General features: G+C 35.6%; 1 protein-coding gene across 1 annotated transcript in view; it reads right to left on the reverse strand.

The window, feature by feature from the left end:
- Positions 1 to 22,370, reverse strand: part of LOC121430447 (tyrosine-protein kinase Yes-like) — a 46,931-nt gene that overhangs the window by 15,898 nt on the left and 8,663 nt on the right. Inside the window, exons 3-4 of the mRNA XM_041627714.1 lie at positions 13,870 to 13,963; positions 6,767 to 6,865 (exon numbers count right to left, since the gene is read on the reverse strand). Coding sequence (XP_041483648.1) covers positions 6,767 to 6,865; positions 13,870 to 13,963 — 193 coding nt within the window. The remainder of the gene's footprint in view (positions 1 to 6,766; positions 6,866 to 13,869; positions 13,964 to 22,370) is intronic.

Here is a 22,370-nt window from a genome sequence, read left to right on the forward strand (position 1 = left end):
AACAATCGTAATTATGAAGTAATAAAAAGAGAGTACAACAAGACCTTTTAAACCTCCATAAACTTGCTTATTTCATAACTAATTTTGATGAAACTTGTTTTACATTGTTCTCTCATTTTATTCTATCCAATAAAAGTGCTTCTTTTCTTGGGTTTTGGTTTCCTTTAAGACGGAAGGAGGGGAGCATTAAGCCACAACACTTTATATCAAATTACATGTACATGTACTTTTAGATCTTGTTTACGGTCATTAGAAAGTGGCTGACGATTTCCATTAAAAAAGCAATCAGAAACAAAATGTCAAAAAACAAAGGAATACAAAAGAAATTTTAAAAACAATACACAGGCACAATATGGTGATATTCATTTTTTTCAAGTACAGTTAATCAGAATCTTACAGTTTGTGAATAAAAAAATACATGTAGCACATTGAGAAAATATTGCAAAGAGGGCATCTGAGCCCCCCCCCCTCCAGTACAAAAAGGTTAAAGTTGACCCTGCCTTGGCTTTAATATAAAGTGAAAATAGGGAAATTACCCATAAAAGTGCTGTACTATACATGAAGTACATGGAAACAAGAGTACATTTTCACAAGAAGCTTGAACATGTATATTGAATGCACAATTCGTGATCATAAAAAAAATACTGGACTGGATTGATTTCAGCTCAGGAAGGGAAATTGAGACAGGAAATACTTGACTAAAACTATAAAAACACAAGCAATTTTAATACTTAACTACATCTTTGTATAAAAAAAAAGTCGGTCTGCATAAAACACGTACATCATGCTTGACTCCACTATTAGATTTTGAAAACAACACAAGTGAAGCATAGTTCATTTTTTATGATTAATAAATATTAATATATTACAGCATGCAAATGTTCCAGCATGCAAACGCTCCAGCGGGCACCAAGCACCAGCGCAGACCCTGATTGGCCAGCGGCTTTGGCCAATCACGGCGCGGCTCACACATGAGTGGAGCAGGACAATAGCTCCAGACGCTATATAACCCGTGCGCAGCAGCGTCTTTGCTCATTGCGTGATGAAGTCTAGCAGCTTGCAGACGAAACGTCGCTTTCCCACTACGTTTGATCCATCGTGAGACAACTGGTTAATTCTACTACTCAATAAATATTTCATTTGAGTTTGCACAATTAAGTACTAGGCCCGTTTCGGGTACACGTGTACACGCACGGTCAAGTCAGTGCACGTGTACTAAATTCCATCACCATGTACACGGTAGCATCTGCATAAAGCTTGCGTGGGACTGTAAAGTCAGTGAACAAGCTCACAGCCTCACATTTATTCTTAGTTCTAAGACACTGCACATGTTTTAATCACTAATATGTCAATATATTTCAATTAACCTAGAGTGAGTTTACTTCCAAAATCGCCGATTTAATCCACATTTATTCTGGAGACTCAAGTTTTTGTACCACACGAAATGGGTATGCTCCGGTCAGTGCAGGGCCCTAGTTAGCGCCGACGTTCGTTGGATGCGCAATTTGCATACTGTACCGTACATACATGCACAGATCGCTGCAGAATTGAGTGTAACTGAAGTTATCGATAGATTTTCATTATTTCATTGCCAATTTGAGGAGCGTGTGTTTGTAGGCTTGTAGCACATGTGTATGAGCGTATAACACGTAACGATACTCTCTAAAGCGTTATTCAATCACTTTTAGAGCCAATTTGAGAATCACCAATTGCGACAGCGATCATTGCTCCAGTTACGTGTTATACGCTCATAAACATATGCTACAAGCCTACAAACACACGCTCCTCAAATTGGCAATGAAATAATGAAAATCTATCGATAACTTCAGTTACACTAAATTCTGCAGCGATCTGTGCATGCATGTACGGTACAGTATGCAAAATGCGCATCCAACGAACGTCGGCGCTAACTAGGGCCCTGCACTGATTTACTTTTGTATTCTTTATTAATTTAATGCGCTGCTAAGCTGAGTAAACTTTTTAATTGCACCAATTTTTGTGGATTGATACTTCTAACTTCTCAGGTAAGTTTTAAATCCGTGACTTAGGCTACTTGTAGGAAACACTGAAAACATACTGTAACTCACTCTCACTCAGTGTTTACGTGTACACGACCGAAAAACTCGCCGTGTACACGTGCATCGAAAATGGACTTTCAAACCGGGCCTATTAAGTACATTACTGTTGTTTGCAACCTGGAGGGGTAGATCTTTGCACATACTTACTTTTGTGTGGTTTTCAAGCACGTATAGTAGCATTTTTAGCATTATTGGGAAAATGTTCTCTGTGAGTGGTACATGTAATATCCAGGGGGCCGTTTCATAAAGCTGTTCGTAAGTTAAGAGCGACTTTAAGAACGACTGGTGAACCCATCTTACGCGCTAAACCATCACCAATTCAACATACATGTACCATTTACCGCAAGAAAGGATGATAAGGATCACCAGTCGTTCTTAAAGTCGCTCTTAATATGAACAGCTTTATGAATCACCCACCAGATTAAAAACAGACATCCTACCGATGAGCCTCTATGTCCCCTTTCCACTAGCCTTGGATGACATTATGTGCCATTTTAATCCCACCCCCAATTTTGCATGCTGTAATATATGTTAAAATATATACCCTTTTTAAAAGTGTAAATTGAATAACTACTCGTAGTACATACACTGTAGATATTGGTTGTCTATAAATGTGACAGATTTCCATGTATGTATGCTGTCTGTATCCTCTCAATACAGATCAGGAAGTTCTTTAAAATACTGATTTGTTTATATATTCACAGGAAAATATGTACATGTATAAACAGAATAGTCTAATTTCTTCCTTAATAGTTTTTTTCTTATATTACTGTCATTTGACCTCTAGTTCTCTCTTCCCCCTTTCTTATTTCTATCCTTACCCTTCTCCCCTTCCCTTTTCTCCCTGGATTTCTTTTTTTTTCTTTAATACTGTAGTTTGTTGTCTAGTTTTCTTCTCCCCCTTTCTTTTTCCCCCCATACCCCCCTTTCTTCCTCCATGTATTTTTCTACTGAATGTCATTTGTAGTTTCTCCCCCTTCCCTTTCACTTTTTAATTCTTTAATACTGTTATTTGTTGGATACATTGTAGTTTTCTTCTTATTCCCCATCCTTCTTTCAATCACTGTTTCCCCCCTCCTTTTTTTATTTTGTACCGTCATTTGTTTTTCTTCTCTCCTTTTTCAAACGATTCTCATTCTTCACCTGCTTTCCTTCCTCCTATCCCTTCCTTCTTCCCTCCATTATTTGCATTGACGCCCAATGGCGACAATGCATTGTTCTTGTTCCATATTCCTATTCCGTAATCTTCTTCTTCTTCCACCAAAATCCCATTTGTTTAACACATGGTTTTGTTAGCTCTACCCTGACTCCGTCCCTGATCCAAATTCATCCAAATTTGGTAGACATGTTGTCCAGCATCCCTAGTTGTGCCTCTCGTCTTCCATTTTCCAAAATCACTCATGCATGACCATCCAGGCGCCATTTTGTCAATTTCAAGTCCATTTGCATACCATTCTTCATTCTTTCATATCTCAGTTATCCTGCATGCTACAGACTTCTAACAAATTGCTATAGATAGTCCAAGAGTTGCTCCATCATCTGCGACGTATAACTTGACCTTCAAAATGCCATCTTCATGCCTTAAATTCAAATCCGAAATAGCCTTCCTTCAAAAACTTCATATTTATTGAAATGTAATGTCTAAAAGTCGTAAAATGGCCGTAACTTTTGTGTTTTTATTCATTTTGCGCTCATTCTTTTAGAAATTGATCACGGTATCATAACATACATGCTACTAAGTTTTCACGCATCATTGATCTTCCGTCATTGAAATAGCGCCCTCTAAAGTTTCAAAAACGCTTACCTTTGAATGCCCCTCATTGCGCCATGCATGGCCAAACCCGTACCCTTTCTTGGATTTAGGGTCTTCAAGATATGCCCTTTCATGCCATTTAAAAAAATATATACCTTACAACTGACGAAATATCTCAAAAATGCTCCCGAAAATCAGCAAAATACCCAAAAATGCACTTTACTGCCAGCACAACTTCAACTTGCTCTTATTTCCTTATTATTGAAGCTTATTCTTTTTAACTTGGCAGATATGAGTATTGATATATACTTAAACAGTTCGTTAATGTTTTGTAACAGAAACTAACAAATTGCTGACGGTAGCTTAAAATTATTGTGCAAAACCTTCATTTTTAATGTCTTTCTTTATATGGCATTTACTTCCGGTCTATTGCCTCCACACAAATAAAAGTGGTATCAATGTCACCGCATTGGAATACTCTTTCCAGTGATACCAAATACGACATAGGTTACAACAGAAAATTTCAAGATAAGTCAATCTGAACACATGGTATACTGCTCACAATGCACACATTTTCAACAACCACGTATGGGCCGCCAATATGGTCTAAAAAATTTTACTCGAGAATGTAACTTCCTATGGACAGCAAAATGTGCTAATATCCAATTTGATTAACATGTAATATTTGTTAGTCCTCCCCTGCCACCGTTCCTCATCAAAATTCATTCTAATTTGGTAGACATGTTATCCATAATTAGTGACCATAACTTTATAAATAGCGCCCTCTATTGCAAAGTCTTAAAATAGTTGAATTGCCATAACTTCCTTTGAATTTAGTTTTGTCTCATATTTTCAGGGTTTGCCAATTGTATCATTTCACATAATCTAACTGTGTTTTACGCATCAGTGACCATTCCTTTAAGAAATAGCGCCCTCTAATATTTTGAGAATGTATATCATCTACAGTTTTCTTTCTATCTCTTTCTGTTTCTTGCCCTCTATTAAATCAGAGGCGTCAATGCATGCACATCGTTCTGAAACGATTGCAGTTCTATTTCTCTTCTTGCTCTCATTATCATGATTTTTTTTTCCAATTTTCTTCTCCCCTTTCTTTTTACTTTTTGTCCTTCCCCTTCTCCTCCTCTTCCCCTCTTCTTCCTCTTTCTCCTCCTCCTGTTCTCATACTTCTACCTCTTTATTTTGTTCTTCTTCATCATCATCTTTCCCCTCCTTCATTCTCTTCCTCTTCCTCAATGTAATTGGAGTTCAATCACATTGAATTGGGGAAGTCTACGGAATATTCTTCTCTTTGTGAAATCATATACAAGGCCTATTTCCTGACAAGTATTTTTCAGATGTAACCTTTGAAATGAGGAAGGACTTTAATAAACTCACAAAGCCGGACATACATTACACATACTGATTAATTCCTCCCTTGAAGAGGTACTGTACATATACACGGCTAACATGACAATCTCATTTTGATCCTCAAATTGGTGACAATCAATAATAAACTTAAAATTGATTTCAATACTTTGGAAGAAAATAATTTAAAATTTTCAGGCTAATGATGAGGTTTGAATCTCAAAACGTGTTGAATAAAATGATACAATCTCTTCATTATTTTTGTCTTTTACAATATAGGCTATGGATATAACATGAGTCAAAATAAATAGAGCAAACCTTTCTTTTTTGCCCATTTGCATTGGTATTAGAGTGATTTTGTTGTTTCTATTGTGTTGCCAATTTAGAGAATGTAATGATTACAAATAAAAACTTTTATTCAGGAGTGGTATCATACTGCATACTGTACCACATACTGCTTAGGAAAATGATATCCTTCTAAATTTTCTCTTTCTGATCATATTCCATGTGATTGGATACATAAGTTCTGTATAAAAATGGTGAATCCCTTTACCCCATGTTCAATGAGATGAGGATAATATCAGATTCATAACTTCGGACATCTGACTCTTAAACCGGCGTGAGGGGGTAAAGAACAATGTCAGTGAGGGTGCTGTATTTGGGCCCCCTTCCTCTCCCCCAGCCATAATCAGGGACTTTTTATAACCAGTTATGAGATGTAAAACCAAGAGTGGTGTGTCACAAAGACTATTCAAAATCTTACTAAAAAAATCACACTTATACATCCAGTTTCGTGAAGCATTACCAACCTGGTCAGATCATGCTCAAGAGCTGCATTCCAAATTGTTTGATTCAATTTATAGATTACGCAGTAAAATATTACATGGAGACAGGCAGACTAAAAATAATTATTCACCAATCCCCAAACCCTAATAGATTTACTGGTACTACAACTACTATTCAATACATTATATCCAATAATGTACTCACTCTTCAGCATCTATGCTCTTCACAGGAGATAAATTGTTTAATACTAAAGGATGTACCCCTCTACGCCAGTCATAGTCGACTTTGCTAACCACCAACTAATACTACAAGTACAATGTAGTTTTCACTGCATTATATCCAATAATTCTTCAGCATCTATGCTCTTCACAGGAGCTATATCGTTTAATACTAAAGGATGTACCCCTCTACGCCAGTCATAGTCGACTTTGCTAACCACCAACTAATACTACAAATACAATGTACTATTCATGCATTATATCGTATAATGTACTCACTCTGCAGCATCTATGCTCTTCACAGGAGCTATATCGTTTAATACTTAAGGATGTACCCCTCTACGCCAGTCATAGTCGACTTTGCTTACCACCAACTACCTGTAGTACTACAAACTATTCAATGCATTATATCAAATAATGTACTCACTCTTCAGCATCTATGCTCTTCACAGGAGCTATATCGTTTAATACCAAAGGATGTACCCCTCTACACCAGTCATAGTTGACTTTGCTAACCACCAACTAGTACTACAAATACAATGTACTATTCAATGCACTATACTCACTCTTCAGCATCTATGCTCTTCACAGGAGCTATGTAGTTACTAGGGATGTACCCCTCTCTTCCAGTCACTGTTGATTTAGCTAACCACCAATCCCCGTCTCTGCATACATTGGAAGTGGAAGGAAAATAAGAGAAAAGAGACATGTTAATTATGCATCATTTTTCAAAACAAATGAATCAAAATACTAAAAACATTTCTAAGCACTGATCTGACTTTAAAACTTCTTTATAAATGCGCAATCTCAGCGCCTCCACCCAGTAACAACTATCGGTAATCAGTGATATTTGGACGTTATCGCGACTGGTACAGAAGCTGCTCCTGCGACAATTGTTTCAAGTTTTATTTCACCTGAGATGTAGGATTACATGTAGGTTGCAATAGTGTTTTATATCAATATCTGTTGGTTTAGGGTAGGGTTAATTAAAATCCAGGGTTCAAGTATGTGGAATTTACAGAAGGGCAATAATTCCATGTACGTCCACCTCCCCCTATACGGTGTGACCTTTATGAAATTTTCTGTCTCTGATTTCTTGATTGTTTGACAGTCTGTAATGTTTTCAAAGGACCGTGGCTTGGTCAGTTTATGAAGTGAGGTATTAAAGACTCGAGAAAAATGGGGGTCATTTTGTGGAATTGCCCAGAAGAGCAATTGTTGCCGGAACCAATGTCATGACATTGTCCATCGATACAGGGAATAATTTTGCTTTACAAATTTTAATAGCATTTTAGCTCATGAGAAAAAAGCTCTAAGCTATTCAGTCCTATGTAAAAATATGCTATACAGAAGACTTTATGCATAGCAGTCATTAAAAAGTCTGGAGCAGATTGCAATGCGATACCAGGAAAATTATTCCCTGCGATATAAAAAATGTGGTCCCAAGCAGTGATCAATCACTGGTCATAATAAAGGAGCATGAGATATGTCATCACTGGTGATTAACAGTGCTATTGCAGAAGATACAAACTTCTAAGAAAGAGAATCAAAGAAAGATGACACCATTCTACTTCTTTCACGACATACATGTAGTTAATTTGCTATACATGGCCTTCACAGAAAAGTATATGTGGGCCTACATGGATTTATGCATGTCACTAGATTATACGGTTTTATTATTGTTTCTTTGATTTATTTTGAAGACTGTTAAGCGTTATTTCCCGTCTTTAGTAGAAGGTTCCTGATTTGAGTGGGCTGGCTGCTCGATAAATATCAAGTTGACCGCTGCAAAGCATATCCTGGTTGACACACAATTACCAATGAACGTACAAAATGTAGTCTATAGAATTGAAACACTGCTCGCCGTGCATGTATGTACATGTACTTTCAGGACTCTGGAAAATACAGACTTTATGACTACAAGAAGTTTGACCTGACATTGATTTGGAAGAAAAAGGGGAAGTTCATATTATCAATAACAGTTCTCCTTAAAAACCATACTGTACCCATGCACATATCATTAAAGAAAAATATTGATGAAGGATTGACAAAAGTCCATCGTAAAAAAAGGGAAAGATGGTATCTTTTTTAAACTTGGAAAAAGTTGATGCAGGGGTGTGAGTGGTCACAAATAAAAAGATCTGAAAAAAGCTGAGGAGTGGTATAAAAATCTGAAATAGAACGAGCTCCCATTCTTTTTGTACAGAGGTAAGCCAAAAAAAAATGGCTGAAATTTAAGCTGAAAATCAAAACAAACAAAAAATCTGAAATCAGATAAAAATCTGAACTCTCACACCCCTGCGTTAATGTCACATGACAGCAGCTATATGTACAGTACATGTAGCCTCCTTACATTTATCATGTGATTGATACTGCATCAATTCCATTATTAAAGTGCAATAATTTGAGAAAACTTGAAAAGCGATTTTCAAGGCACACTTTTTATATATGTACAACTACCACTTCCTACATTGTACTATTTTACGTCAAAGATCTTCAAAATATTTTCCGTCATCATGAACCATTAACAAGGCATATTAAAGCAATGTTGGCTCTCGGCCACTTGTGAAAGTAACAAGAAATATTGTGATTCGTGAGGGCACGCAACAGAATTGTATCAAAATTTCATCGTAAAATAACTGGGATGGAATAACATTTTTCATATAAGAGTCTTGCAAATAAACTTTAATGTTGACCTCTAAACACAATAACAAGCAGGTCTCCTATTAAAGTACAGCTACAACCCAAGTTTGGTTCAAAAGTGACTTACGGTTGCAGAGTTATGTGTCATAAATAATGTTCGTGATGGACGGACGGACAAATTTTTTATCCCTTATTCTCGCCTTCACCTCTGGTGGGCGAGACAAAAATGGTGAATTGATTTAAGTCACAAGCTCAGCGGCTTGCATGTAAAGTCAAAACAAGTGGAATGCCTCTGGCCGTCTCACCTGCATCACGCGATTCAACATAGCAGCATAGCTGACTTTGAAAACTACTATAACTCGCACAAGATGTTCAGTGATACTTGGTTACTCTCATTTCCACGTTTTATGAACTAGACCAATACACTTACAGAGATAGGATGGTAATTCAACAAATACGCCCAATGTGGCCAAAATTCATTGACCTCACATGACCTTTGACCTTGATCATGTGACCTGAAACTTGCACAGGATATTCAGTGATACTTGATTACTCTTATGTCCAAGTTTCAAAAGTCAGATCAATAGACTTGCAAAGTTATGATGGTAATTCAACAGATACACCCATTTAGCCAAAGTTCATTGACCTTTGACCTTGGTCATGTGACCTAAAATGTGCACAGGATGTTCAGTGATACTTGATTACTCTTATGTCCAAGATTTATGAACTAGACCAACATACTTTCAAAGTTATGATGGTAATTCAACAAATATTCGGCCAAAGTTCATTGACACTAAATGACCTTTGACCTTGATCATGTGACCTGAAACTTGCACAGGATGTTCAGTGATACTTGATTACTATTATGTCCAAGTTTCATTTTAAAGTTTGATTGTAATTCAACAGATACCCACAAATCGGCCAAAGTTCATTGACCCTAAATGACCTTTGACCTTGGTCATGTGACATGAAACTCTAATAGGATGTTCAGTAATACTTGATTAACCTTATGGCCAAGCTTTATTAACTAGGTCCATATACTTTCTAAGTTATGATGTCATTTCAAAAACTTAACCTCAGGTTAAGATTTGATGTTGACGCCGCCGCCGTCGGAAAGCGGAGCCTATAGTCTCACTCTGCTTCGCAGGTGAGACAAAAATCAACACTTCAAACAAAGTACTCAAATTTGAAATTCCTTTGATGGATTTTTGTCAAATTTTCATTGATGTGCTCTCATTTTTTTTGCTAAGTTTGAAGCAAACCATCGTGATGACAGCAAATTTTCCTCTTCATTGCTTGTTTGCATACTTCTACATACTACATGTAGGTCTTCCTGTTCTCAACATCCCTATCCCATCAAGACAAAATTTTGACTGACAAAAAAATTTATTTGGACCAACTAAAAGCTATCACCGCAAGTCCACAGCAATGTCTATGTAGATTTGGAACAAAAAAAACACCCGGTACAATCACTCATGCATGCATGACTTGTACTTGGATTTGGGCCATTAATTCTTGCTGTCATTTTTTTTTGGGCTGTGATGCCAAGCAATTTCCCATTTGAAGGTTTGGATCTTTGCTGGGAAGGGGTACAAGACAAAGATGAAACCTACTATTAGAGTCTAGGACTTTGTAGAATTATTGAGAACAAGTAATTCACCTTTCAAGCTCCAAACTATAAAATAGCCAAGACTGAGTACATTATTTATTAAATGCCCATTTGATGTTTTCACTATTAAAAATGCCCTTATAAACAGAATGGCTTAAAGATAAATTCCCGTTCTGGTAACGATCTCAAAATGACTTTTTACAGAATCTAATATAATGACCACCCTAAAATCTGTTTGTATGAATAAACAATATGTGCCAAAGGATTCTGGAAGAAATTTTGGAATTGCTGAGAAATATAAAGCAAAATACATGTAAGCGCGGATTCGGTCACTTCCGTCAGGTCTTTATTCCAGCAATAATAATACACTGTCCCACTATGCCTATCTGTGTTGGCGATCTTCAGTGTGATTGCATTTCAGCTTAGATTTTATGATTTCACAAAGTTCAGTTTATGTAACTATACCAGATCTAGATCCACGATGATATAGTCATACTTAACCTTGGTATTACAGACTTTCTCACGAAAAAAGTGTTTTTCCTTTTATTTACCTTTAATTGATTTCTCGACCTGTTTTCCTGTAGAACAACGATGTTTGCATATTTTGTTTGTTTAAACTAATGTTTTGCAATAAATCATCCTGCGTGCACAACCCTGAGTGTAACAAGAGGATCTTGAGAAAAATATGTATTAATCACGTTATTTTTCAGTTTATAAGGAAATGACAGTACAACCTTACACAGCTCATGTAGTCTGCAAATTCAGACTTTTGGCAAACACGGGACCGTGACTGCACCTAATTTAACAGAGAAGAAATAGCTTTATATATCTGTATTACATTTCTAAAGTTATACTTTTGTTCATCCATAAAAAGAAAAGGATATATTAAAGATTTAAGTTCAGCAGGTTCATCAATACTCTCTCATACTGTAGGTAAATGCTGATAGAGCATTGATGGTAAGAGTAAAGTCTCTATTGAAGGCTACCAGTTACCACTACAGGTGTATAACTTTTCCATGCAAAAACCCTTTGTTTGGTTATAATACAAAGAGGTCTCAACTTTCATACACACTGTCCCTGAGCTATAAAAGGTCTATACAAATGTGAACATACATGTACAATTGCATTTTCACATTCACACCTTGAAAGAATAGGTTTCTGTCATGACTCACTTGTTTAAGTGAATTTATAGGGTCTGTGTCTATAGACTAGCCATCCATGCCTGACAAGTATTGAATTCAATACAGGAAAATCAAGTGATCTTTGATCCAACAACATTTGGAATTACATGTATGTGGGCGTTTTTATCTTACCGGTTGGGAGGGAAATGCCTAGACTGTCATGATATCTTTTCTGGGAATTTCCCTTCTTTTCATTACAAGTGGCAAATATTCAGCCAACTTTTCTAAAAAAAAAAAAAAAATAGCGAAAACTTGTAGGTTAATAAGTAGTCATTCTTTGTGGATTATACATGAAATTTTATTTCAAAAGTTCCATACTCCAAAAAAACATTTTGTCTTTTTAAAGGACAAGTCCAACCCAACAAAAACTTGATTTGAATAAAAAGAGAAAAATTCAACAAGCATAGCACTGAAAATTTCATCAAAATCGGATGTAAAATAAGAAAGTTATGGCATTTCAAAATTTCGCTTCATTTCACAAAAACAGTTATATGAACGAGCCAGCTACATCCAAATGAGGGAGTTGATGATGTCATTCACTCACTATTTCTTTTGTTTTTTATTGTTTGAAATATGAAATATTTTGATTTTCTCGTCATTGTCATGTGAAATGAAGTTTCATTCCTCCCTGAACTCGTGGAATTCCATTATTTTAACATTTTGTGCTTTAGGCAAGGAGGTCCTAATCGTCAAATTCGTAAAAATTGAAATATTGTATAATTCAAACAATAAAAAACAAAAGAAATAGTGAGTGAGTGACGTCATCAACTCTCTCATTTGGATGTAACTGGCTCGTTCATATAACTATTTTGTTAAAAATAAGCGAAACTTTGAAATGTCATAACTTTCTTATTTTACATCCTATTTTGATGAAATCTTCAGCATTGTGCTTGTCTGATTTTTCTCTATTGATTCAAATCAACATTTTTCTGAGGTGGACTTGACCTTTAATAGCAATTAAGAGAATTATTACTTAGCTTTTATACAGCAAATGGGAATGTTCCGACAGCCTTGCTTGCATTACGCAACTAAATGATAGCAGTGCATTGTCTGACACTAACTTGTTCTATCTTGTTCTTTTTCTCTCTCTCTCTCTCTCTTAAAGGGGAAGTTCACCCTGACAAAAAGTTTATTGTAAAAATAGCAGAAAAAAATAATTAAAAAATATTGCCGAAGGTTTGAGAAAAATTCATCAAATAATTAAAAAGTTATTAGAATTTCAATTATTTGATTTGTGACGTCATATATGCGAGCAGCATTCCTACATAGCGAATGGTAAAAAATCAATGAAATGTCATTTTCTCAGAAAATTGAAAATGGTTTTCACTGTAACTTTTGTATATCAATAGACAAATCGTTTCACACCCGATCATAAAAAGAAAACAAAATTAAGTCATCAGGAACCATACAAAATTTGACATTTATGCATTTTATATTACATAACACATGGGACAGCTGCTCATTTATGACGTCACAAATCCAAAACTATGAACTCTAATAACTTTCTTACTCTTTAACGGATTTTCCTCAAATCTTCACCAATATTTTTTACTATTTTTTCTGCTATTTTTACAAGAAAGTTTTCTTCAGGGTGAACTTCCCCCTTTAACCTCTCTGAGATCAGCGCTGCACACATACATGTAGTAAATGTTAATTTTCAGGATAGATATTAACATTGACATGTCCCAGGTACATGTATGTAAAAGCATAGAAAAACACTTCGTAACTGGTACTTACTAAAATGGAGAACAAGTTGTATCCCTTTTTTTTATATTCCCTAATGTACATGTAGTTCCTTGAACATTTTTAATTAATAACAAGAAATTTTTTAGATACAGTTGGAGGAGGGACAGAATAATTTGATGTTCATAAATCTTGTGACTTACAGAGTGTGAAATATTAATAAAGGTTTTAATTTTTTTACATGACTTAAGAGGGATGTCTTCAGGAAGTGTATTCCACAGTAAAGGGCAGGCAAGTGCAAATTTAGGACCCCCCCCCCGTTAGTGAGACTTTTGGAACCACAAGTGAACCAGATATTGAAGAGCTTTTAAAAAATAGACACCTAGTTGGTATTAATTGATAAAAGGAAGACTAACCGGTCTTGATTTTTGCAATTATCTTCTGTTCATTTCCACCCCACAAACTCTGTCCGATTGCTTGCAAAATTTGGTTTATCATAGTTTTTACCTCTCACACATAAATGTAGCATGGATGCCCCTTAAGGCATACTTACGTGTTATTTAGAATCTCCAACTTCTCTCCTTTCTTGAATGAAAGATCATCGTCTGATCGTGCCTCGTAGTCATAGAGGGCGATATATGTAAGGACTGTGCAGGTAGTAAAAGAAATGGAGAGAAAAAAGAACAAAGAGTTTTATTTACATTGCTCCTAGAGTGTACATGTAACCTGTCTAGAGTAGGGACAGTGATTTTCCGCGATCACGGAAAACGGACGGAATTCACGGAAAAGGCCTTTTGAAACGGAAAGTGGCATTTCAAACGGAAAATCACGGTAAACATATTTTCCCTCAAAATACACAGAATAGCAACACAAATTACTCAAAAATCACAACAAAATGAGAATATTAAATGGCCAGAAAACACGATCTCACTTCGCTACAATCATGACAATTCACACGTCGTGACTGCACTTGACATCAGCACACTCGATTGTACCCGGGTCCCATTGACGAGTGGATACCATGCGCGACCAAAAAACATGTAAAAAGGATGTCTTTTTCACATACGTAACGTGATAAAGGTGTCAAAAACACAAAAATAATGAAGAAAGGGTATCTCTTTTACTACGAAAATTATGTGTTTAGGGTCGAATTTGCGGGGATGATAAAACAAAATTAAAATGTTTTATAAAGGATTGTCTTTTTTTGCCCCAACAGTTGTTTAGAGTCCAATTTGCGCGAGGTGTAGAAGGTGGGGTCGTACTAAACCAAATCAGGTAAAGCCGACAACCAAAGGACCCGTAACAATAAAACATTCCTGTACTTGTTTAGGGGTTCATTTCAGGGAATATTTGCCAAGAGTATCGTTTTGTTTCCAATACTTGTTAAGGGGTGCATTTTCAGAATAGGGAAATTATGTGTTTAGGGTTCTTTTCGAGACCCCATGGTCGTGCATGGTATCCACTCGTGAATAACTTCAGTTCATTGTGTAGTAAAGGCAAAACAATGAAATGTCTTGCTTCCTCATCCTCTTTTAATAGTACTGCAACAATAAGACTATTAAACACTAAAGGTCTAATAAAGTGAACCTACATGTACATGTACAATGTACATGCATTTACTCCCCCCCCCTGGTATATTATTCAATCACTTGTATTGAAACCCTATAGAGGGTAGACACAAACCGTAAATGTGAATGCATATTTGCTTTCTGTGTACATGGGTTTGTGTCATTTACATTTTTTCAGCATGTCAACAAACAAATCACAATCTTTCTTCAATATAATCATGAAGGGCATGCATGTGCACATGTACATGTATGTTCTTCTATTCTCCACTCTACAGGATAATTAGGTGATCTGTCAATCGACAGATCAACTATTAATTTCGTACGAATTTTCTTTTTCTTTATTATTTATTTATTTTTATTTTTCCACCCTTTTCTTGTTCCACTAAAATCTAAAAATCTACATCTTCAATTTTCTTCAAAATATCATCAGTTATGGGGACATATCATGTCGTCTGTACGAAACAGGTTCAAGGTCAAAAGGTCATCATGACGTCATCTAGACGCCATTTTGTAAAATCACATAATCAATCATATCTTCATTATCAATTATCAAAAATTAACCATATTTGCATCACATTAACTTCAGGTCAAGGGTCAACTGTCCATGTCATCAAAGGTCATGTAAAGGTCACGACGTGCACGTACGCGCGCGTCAAAATTTTTGAATTCTCAAAATCACTTTTTGACCAAAAAGGAGTATGAATCAGGTCATTTTAAGCATTTCAAAAATTTGCGCGCGCGCACGGTTACGCGCGCGTTCCCGCGCGTAATGGCACCATACAACATAGAATCGCCATTTTTTTCATATCAATGCACCGATAATATAATTCTGAACAATTTGATACCTTGATCAACCTTCTACGATAAGTACTAAAGGAATTAGCTTCCATCACAGTTTACAGCACGCGCGAGCGCGCGCACTAACCATAGACAATATATGTGCAAAAACATGCCTGTACAAAATTCATTATAGCTCTTAAGGTAGTCCATTGACCCCCATTTTTTTTTCATATTCAAATAGAGTATGGATGGGAGATGTGATTTCATGTCTCATTTGACCCGAAATTTTATCATGACGTCATCAAAATGGCGTCGGAACTCAAAATTCCCATTTTGCTACTTATGACGTCATCATAATTATGCAAATTTGACTCTAACTCTGTAAATATTTGTCAATTTTCGCTCAATTTTCAATATGTTGTAGCTGAGAACATACTCTTCTTAATTTGATGGCTTAATTTACTTTTAAAGGAATGGATCATCCTGAAAAATGGCAAGTTATAGAGGCATGTCATTTTCGCTCATTTTGTGTGCAATCTCTATGGGAAATGACTTTTTCTCAAAACTGGATTTTACATTCCTCTATTTCGCGAGCCATATCTCCATTTCTGTTTGTTGGTTTTCTCTGAGCTTTGAGTATGTTGTAGCTGACATCTTAAGCTATCGCAAGTGTGGTCTCCATTTTCCGATCAGATGCCGGGATCATGCCCGTATTTCACTTGCAAAATTGGATTTCAGATCTTCTCGTTTTGCTTATGTGTTAAGTCTATGGGAAGCGTGTACATGTAGCTGAATGGGTAAGGCATCAGACTTGCGTCCTTAGGGTCCCTGGTTCGAACCCAAAAGTGGACATAAATTTTTTTTTCTTTTTTTTTTCTTTTCAACATTTCGCAAATGTTCCTTAATCACCATTACAAGGTATATAAGTTCAAATATCGCACAATTAAGTAGATTAAAATCGTTTTTAATAAGCCTATAACATGTACAATGTGTATCGCCTACACCTACATGTATTTCACATATTCTCATTTCCCTCTTTTTCAAGAGTATTCAACATATTCTTTTCGTAAAAAAAGTTCAGTTTTCATCATGATGATCATATTTATCTCAATAAACATGCTGATTGTCTTCGTGTTCATAAAATCAGAGACAGATCACCTAATTCGTCCTCGTGACGAATTTAAATTCTAGTCTTTTCATTGCATTCACAGACTGTGATAATTGCACAAATGTTCTACACAGAATTAAACTTAATATATATCATTCATCAAATCATGTGAATTTTCACTAAAATAATTATTTGTCAGGATTGCTGATAATTCAACTGTAGAAGTTTAGCATCGTATCTTGCCTGTTGCTTTGTGTACAGGACTGTCAGTAAATGTACTGTATGCAGGGTGCTACATAAGCACTTGGCCGATTGCCCAGGGCAAGTAAAAGTTAGAGTCGGGCAAACTTGTGTTTTGAAGCAAACACCAAAACTACTTGCCCGAATTGGACAAGGAAAATTCACAGTAAAAAGCAAAAATTCTCCATTCTCACAGTAGAATAACCAAAATTAGGGTCAATATATGATATTGACCCTAATTTTGGTCATGGCAGGCAAGATAAAATCACTTAAAAAAAAAGAAATGAAATAGCAAGGTAGATATGGGGAGCGTTTCATGAAAGGACTTGTCGGACGTTTTATCCGACAAGTCCCATTTTATCCGACAGTTACCATAGGAACAGTGCCTCTCAGCCAATCAAATTCATGGAAAGATGTCAGATCTGACAACTTGTCGGATGAAAATATTGATGAAACGCTCCCCAGTTCATGTCAAAAGAGAGAAAAGGGTCAATGGTTTTAAACTGCAAAAACTATGTATTGAAGACTATTTAAAACTTTTTTATCAAGGATTTTTTTTGGGCAAGTGAAATAGATTTTGGGGCAAGTATATTCCAACTATTTAAAAATTTACTTGCCCGACCAGGCAAGCTCTTCTACAAAGATATGTAGTACCCTGCTGTATGTACGACTGACTTTACAGTGATCAGACGGCTAGTCCGGGGCTTGACCAAAAAAAAGTGCTCTGGCTCTCTGCCGGTTCAGGAAATAAATAAATTAGGTTTTAGTACATCCAAAGTCTGCCATAACTCTGCCAGGTAATAATTGTGCATTGTGTGGTTAAAAAAAGGAATGTCCAAAAGTGTCTATAAATTTTTATTTTTTTCCCCCCAGTTCCCTCTTGATTGGTACATGTATATTGTACATTCAGGCAATGTTTGACTATCTAAATTAAAGGAATATTGGAACTGGGATCATGTGATGATCTGAACAGTTTTTGTTAAGTGTCACAACATTGAAAAAATAATTTTATTCCAAACCATCTACAGAGATGCTCTGATGTCACTATAAAATATCCTATTCTTTACTAACTGTTTATTTATACTTAAAGTGATTGGTTAACATTGGTTTGACTTTTAAAAAATCTGAGCTAGAAGGTCACACTTGTCACCTGTTTCTGTGATATGTTACAAAAATGAAGCCCAGAAAAAATTGCGTTCGAAAATAATTATTTAGTGCTTCAAAAATTGAAATATAAAGTGACCGGAAACACCATCTTAATTTCACCCCATACACTTATGTGTACTATATAGGCGTCTATAAGACGCCTATTTACAAAATCAGGGTTTGCCTTGTAGTTTTAACTTTTCATTCTCAATAATGGTTATTTTCAGGGTTTATTAGTTCTAATACATGCACTTGAACACATGTTTCATCTTGGTTTGAGAACTTTTTAAATCGGCTGCTCACAAAGTTAAACAATACCTTTAACTTTCATACATGTGTACGTGCACTATCTCTTGGATTTGTAATTTTCATTTTCTGTACTACATGTATAGGCCTACATGAAAAGCTACAAATGTACATGTACATGAAGCTGCCAACTGTCAGGGTGATTTTATAATGCATTTGGTATAATGAAAATACATACATGTACGAAGTGTTGTTATTAATTCTATCATCATTGTTATCAATATTTATTATTATCATTATCATTATTATTACAATCATCATTATTATTATTGTCATTATTATATCATTATTATCATTATTATTTTATTATTATCATTCCTCTAAACAGGATCAAGTCCATATTTTATCTTCAATAACTTTGCTCTAGATAAGAAAAAGCACCAAGCAATTTCAAGAGCAACTATTAAGAACTTTACAGCTTACACTACTAATGTCTGAGAGTCTTTCTATCAATCTGGTATTATTATTATCATTATTATTATCAATATCATTATTATTATTATGATCATCTCCTCTTTTTCTTTGGGGGGATTGTAAGTGGTACATTTTTCCTGGTTGTAGATGAACTTGGATTCAGGAGAACAAATTAAAAATAGAGGAAGCGAGGGCTTTGAAATAAATCATGTACATTCAGCTACATGCAAGTTTTATGCATTTTCACAAATTACGATGTGTTTTGTAATAATCTAATTCTAAAAATACGCTTAAACACTACTAACTAGCTATGGAATTTATGATAATATTACTTGTGAAACAGATTTTGATAATAGTTTGTTTACTGCATACTGTAGGAAAGTTATTAAAGGTTAGTCCACCCCAGAAATAACTAGAGAAAAATCAAACAAACATAACGCAAAAAAATCAAGTTTAATACAATATGCTTGCTGGATTTTCCTCCTTTTCTTCAAATCAACTTTTATCAGGGGTCGACTTTTCCTTTGAACATGCAGTCATGTTTTCCAGAAATACAGAAATAATTTTTTAAAGAAAGATGTTTTGGGAAATAATTATTGCATAGTGGACGGCAACCTACCGCTCTCAACCATATTTCTTTGTTTGCCTCATATTTGGTTGATTACTTTGGCAGGATAGGGTATTAAATGGGAAAATTCACCTTGAAGAAAACTTTGTTGTAAAAATAGCACAAAAAATCGTAAAAAATATTGGTGAAGGTTTGAGGAAAATCTGTTAGAGTAAGAAAGTTATTAGAGTTCAAGGTTTTGGATTTGTGATGTCATAAACGAGCAGCTGCCCCATTGGTTATGTAATATAAAATGCATGAATTTCAAATTTTGTATGGTTCCTGATGGCTTAATTTTGTTTTCTATTCATGATCGGGTGTGAAATGATTTGCCTATTGATATACAAAAGGTACAGTGAAAACCATTTTCAATTTTCTGGGAAAATGAAATTTCATTAATTTTTGACCATTCGCTATGTAGGAATGCTGCTCGCATATGACGTCACAAATCAAATAATTTAAATTCTAATAACTTTTTAATTATTTGATGAATTTTTCTCAAACCTTCGGCAATATTTTTGATTATTTTTTCTGCTATTTTTACAATAAACTTTTTGTCAGGGTGAACTTTAATACAATCTGAATATGGATCTTATACAGGGGTTAAAAGCTACACTAAAAAGTATAAAATTAGAATGTTGGGCAAAATTATGTTCCATTGCAGTAAAGTAGGATCATCTATTTGAGCATTAAAAGCTATTTTTCAAATATTTGATTTTTTTAGGTGGTTGGATGGAAAAAATTAAAAACAAGAAAATAATCAAGCCTGATCATATACATGTACAACATAGAATTTATTTTAGGTAGGTGGAAAGCGCATTAAAGCCAATTTTTTAGGAACACAACTATGAGCATTAAAGGGGAATGAAAACTTTGGAACAAGTAGGCTTTTGTCGAAACAGAAAAATCAAAGAATAAGAGCAAAGAAAGTTTGAGAAAAATCGGACAAAGAATGAGAAAGTTACAAGCATTTGAATATTGCAATCACTAATGCCATGGAGATCCTCCCATTGGCAATGCGACAAGGATGTGTGATGTCACATGTGAACAACTTTCCTTATGATGGACAATTAAATACCCTTAAATTTTTTCTTTTTGCTTTTTCTTATGATGATACAAACTCTTTAACCATGATGTATTCTTTAAAAATCTCTATGACATGCCCTCATATAGAAAGAACACATGATCTACTGATAGATGTGATAAATGAGGCATTTTGAAGGAGAGATATATTGATTATGAATGTGGTCTTATTATATATCAATGGAAAGGTAATGGTGTGGGGATTATCAGTGAGTCATTCAAAAATAACGAAAATAATACATAAGGTGAAAATCGCAGATTAAAAAACGCTAAAATGCCTCTCCGAAATATGCCTCGCATCGGTCTCTGAATTGACTCAAATTTGATGACGTCACTGTCTGTATGAGAGGAATGATTGGCTCTCCCACGTGACGCTCCACTTGTATGCAAAACCTGTTGCGAGGGTACGGTTTCTCGACACTGTCACTGAATACTTCGATCCCGAAATGAAAGAAAACCCAGAATTTTATCTACATTTGGATTTTCAAATTGATGATTTTGAAGATGAAGAGAATGATGATGAAGTGAACAATAAAGTGACGTAGTTGGAGGTAAATTGGGGGAATTATCCCAATGATGATGAGTCGGACAATTCAACTTGCAACACGATCACACGCCGAACTCATGTAGCTGCTACAAAATCTACACCGCGCAGGCCAAATTGAATTCATGAAAATGAATAACCACACTGTCCAGACAGAGTCTCTTACCTCTGTGACTATGAAGAAGGAAAATAATGATATAACTGTACTTACTTACAAGTGAATATAATCCAAACCTGAAGGCAAATCAACTCAATGAATATCACCAGACGATATGCACTGACAATCAGCGTTCTCGCCAGTGTATAATACGCATGGTTCAAACACCATGCGTGCCGAAATGGAGACCAAGTGGAACCATGCATAAATTTCAGCGACATTAAAATTAAAATTAAATTAAAATTAAATGGAAATATTCAGAAAAAAAATAATACACTCCATGAACTCATCTTAGTGATATCAACTTCATTTATCGGGTTGCGCCGAAGTCCCACCAACGTAAGACCACTTACAGGCCTACTACGGCTAGGAAAGTGGCAAGGCGCCCAGCTAGCTCGCGGCTGCTATTGCGGGCATATGACGGCACGGTACGGTCGTTCCGTTGCCTATTCCCCCGTCTGCCCCGCACATCACACCGGCTATGCTCCATGACCTACAATGTACCGGTAGCTGCGCTTACTGATATGATGGGAGTGGAACTTGGAATAAATGCATTGTATATACAAGGAACATATACTTGTACTGTGTTTGTCATTTATCCCGCCCTCTCTGCACACAATGAACGAATAGCAAAGGAGTTTGAGAACTGTGCGTGACCGCTATGGTGCATGGATGTTAGGCCTGGGACGATTGTCATTTTTACCATTCAATTATTTCCTGAAAAAATAATCGAATGATTCGATTGTTCGTCGGGAATCAGGTCTTTTAAGTCACAATAGTTGACCTACTTTATGGTGAAATCTCCATCCAAGTCACATGTTTAGAATAAATGAAAGTAGGACCTTTTTCCCCTTCTCCATGATATTTATATCAAAAGAAACTACATGAAATGAGATTAAAAGTTTCAGTTTATTGTTCCAATGAAAATCCTTCCTAAATCCATGCTGGTACTCTGGTATTATGCATGCATCCCTCCAAGTGCAACACCCCTGCATATGAATGAATCAGCCCAGATCAGCCGAGTCCAAAGTCCAAAGCCCAAAGATGTAAACAACTCATTCATGAACTATTCTTTGAGATTGACCCCAGGTGGAGCATTTC

The sequence above is a fragment of the Lytechinus variegatus genome, chromosome 17 (assembly GCF_018143015.1).
Source record: "Lytechinus variegatus isolate NC3 chromosome 17, Lvar_3.0, whole genome shotgun sequence".
NCBI classification, from domain to species: Eukaryota; Metazoa; Echinodermata; class Echinoidea; order Temnopleuroida; family Toxopneustidae; genus Lytechinus; species Lytechinus variegatus.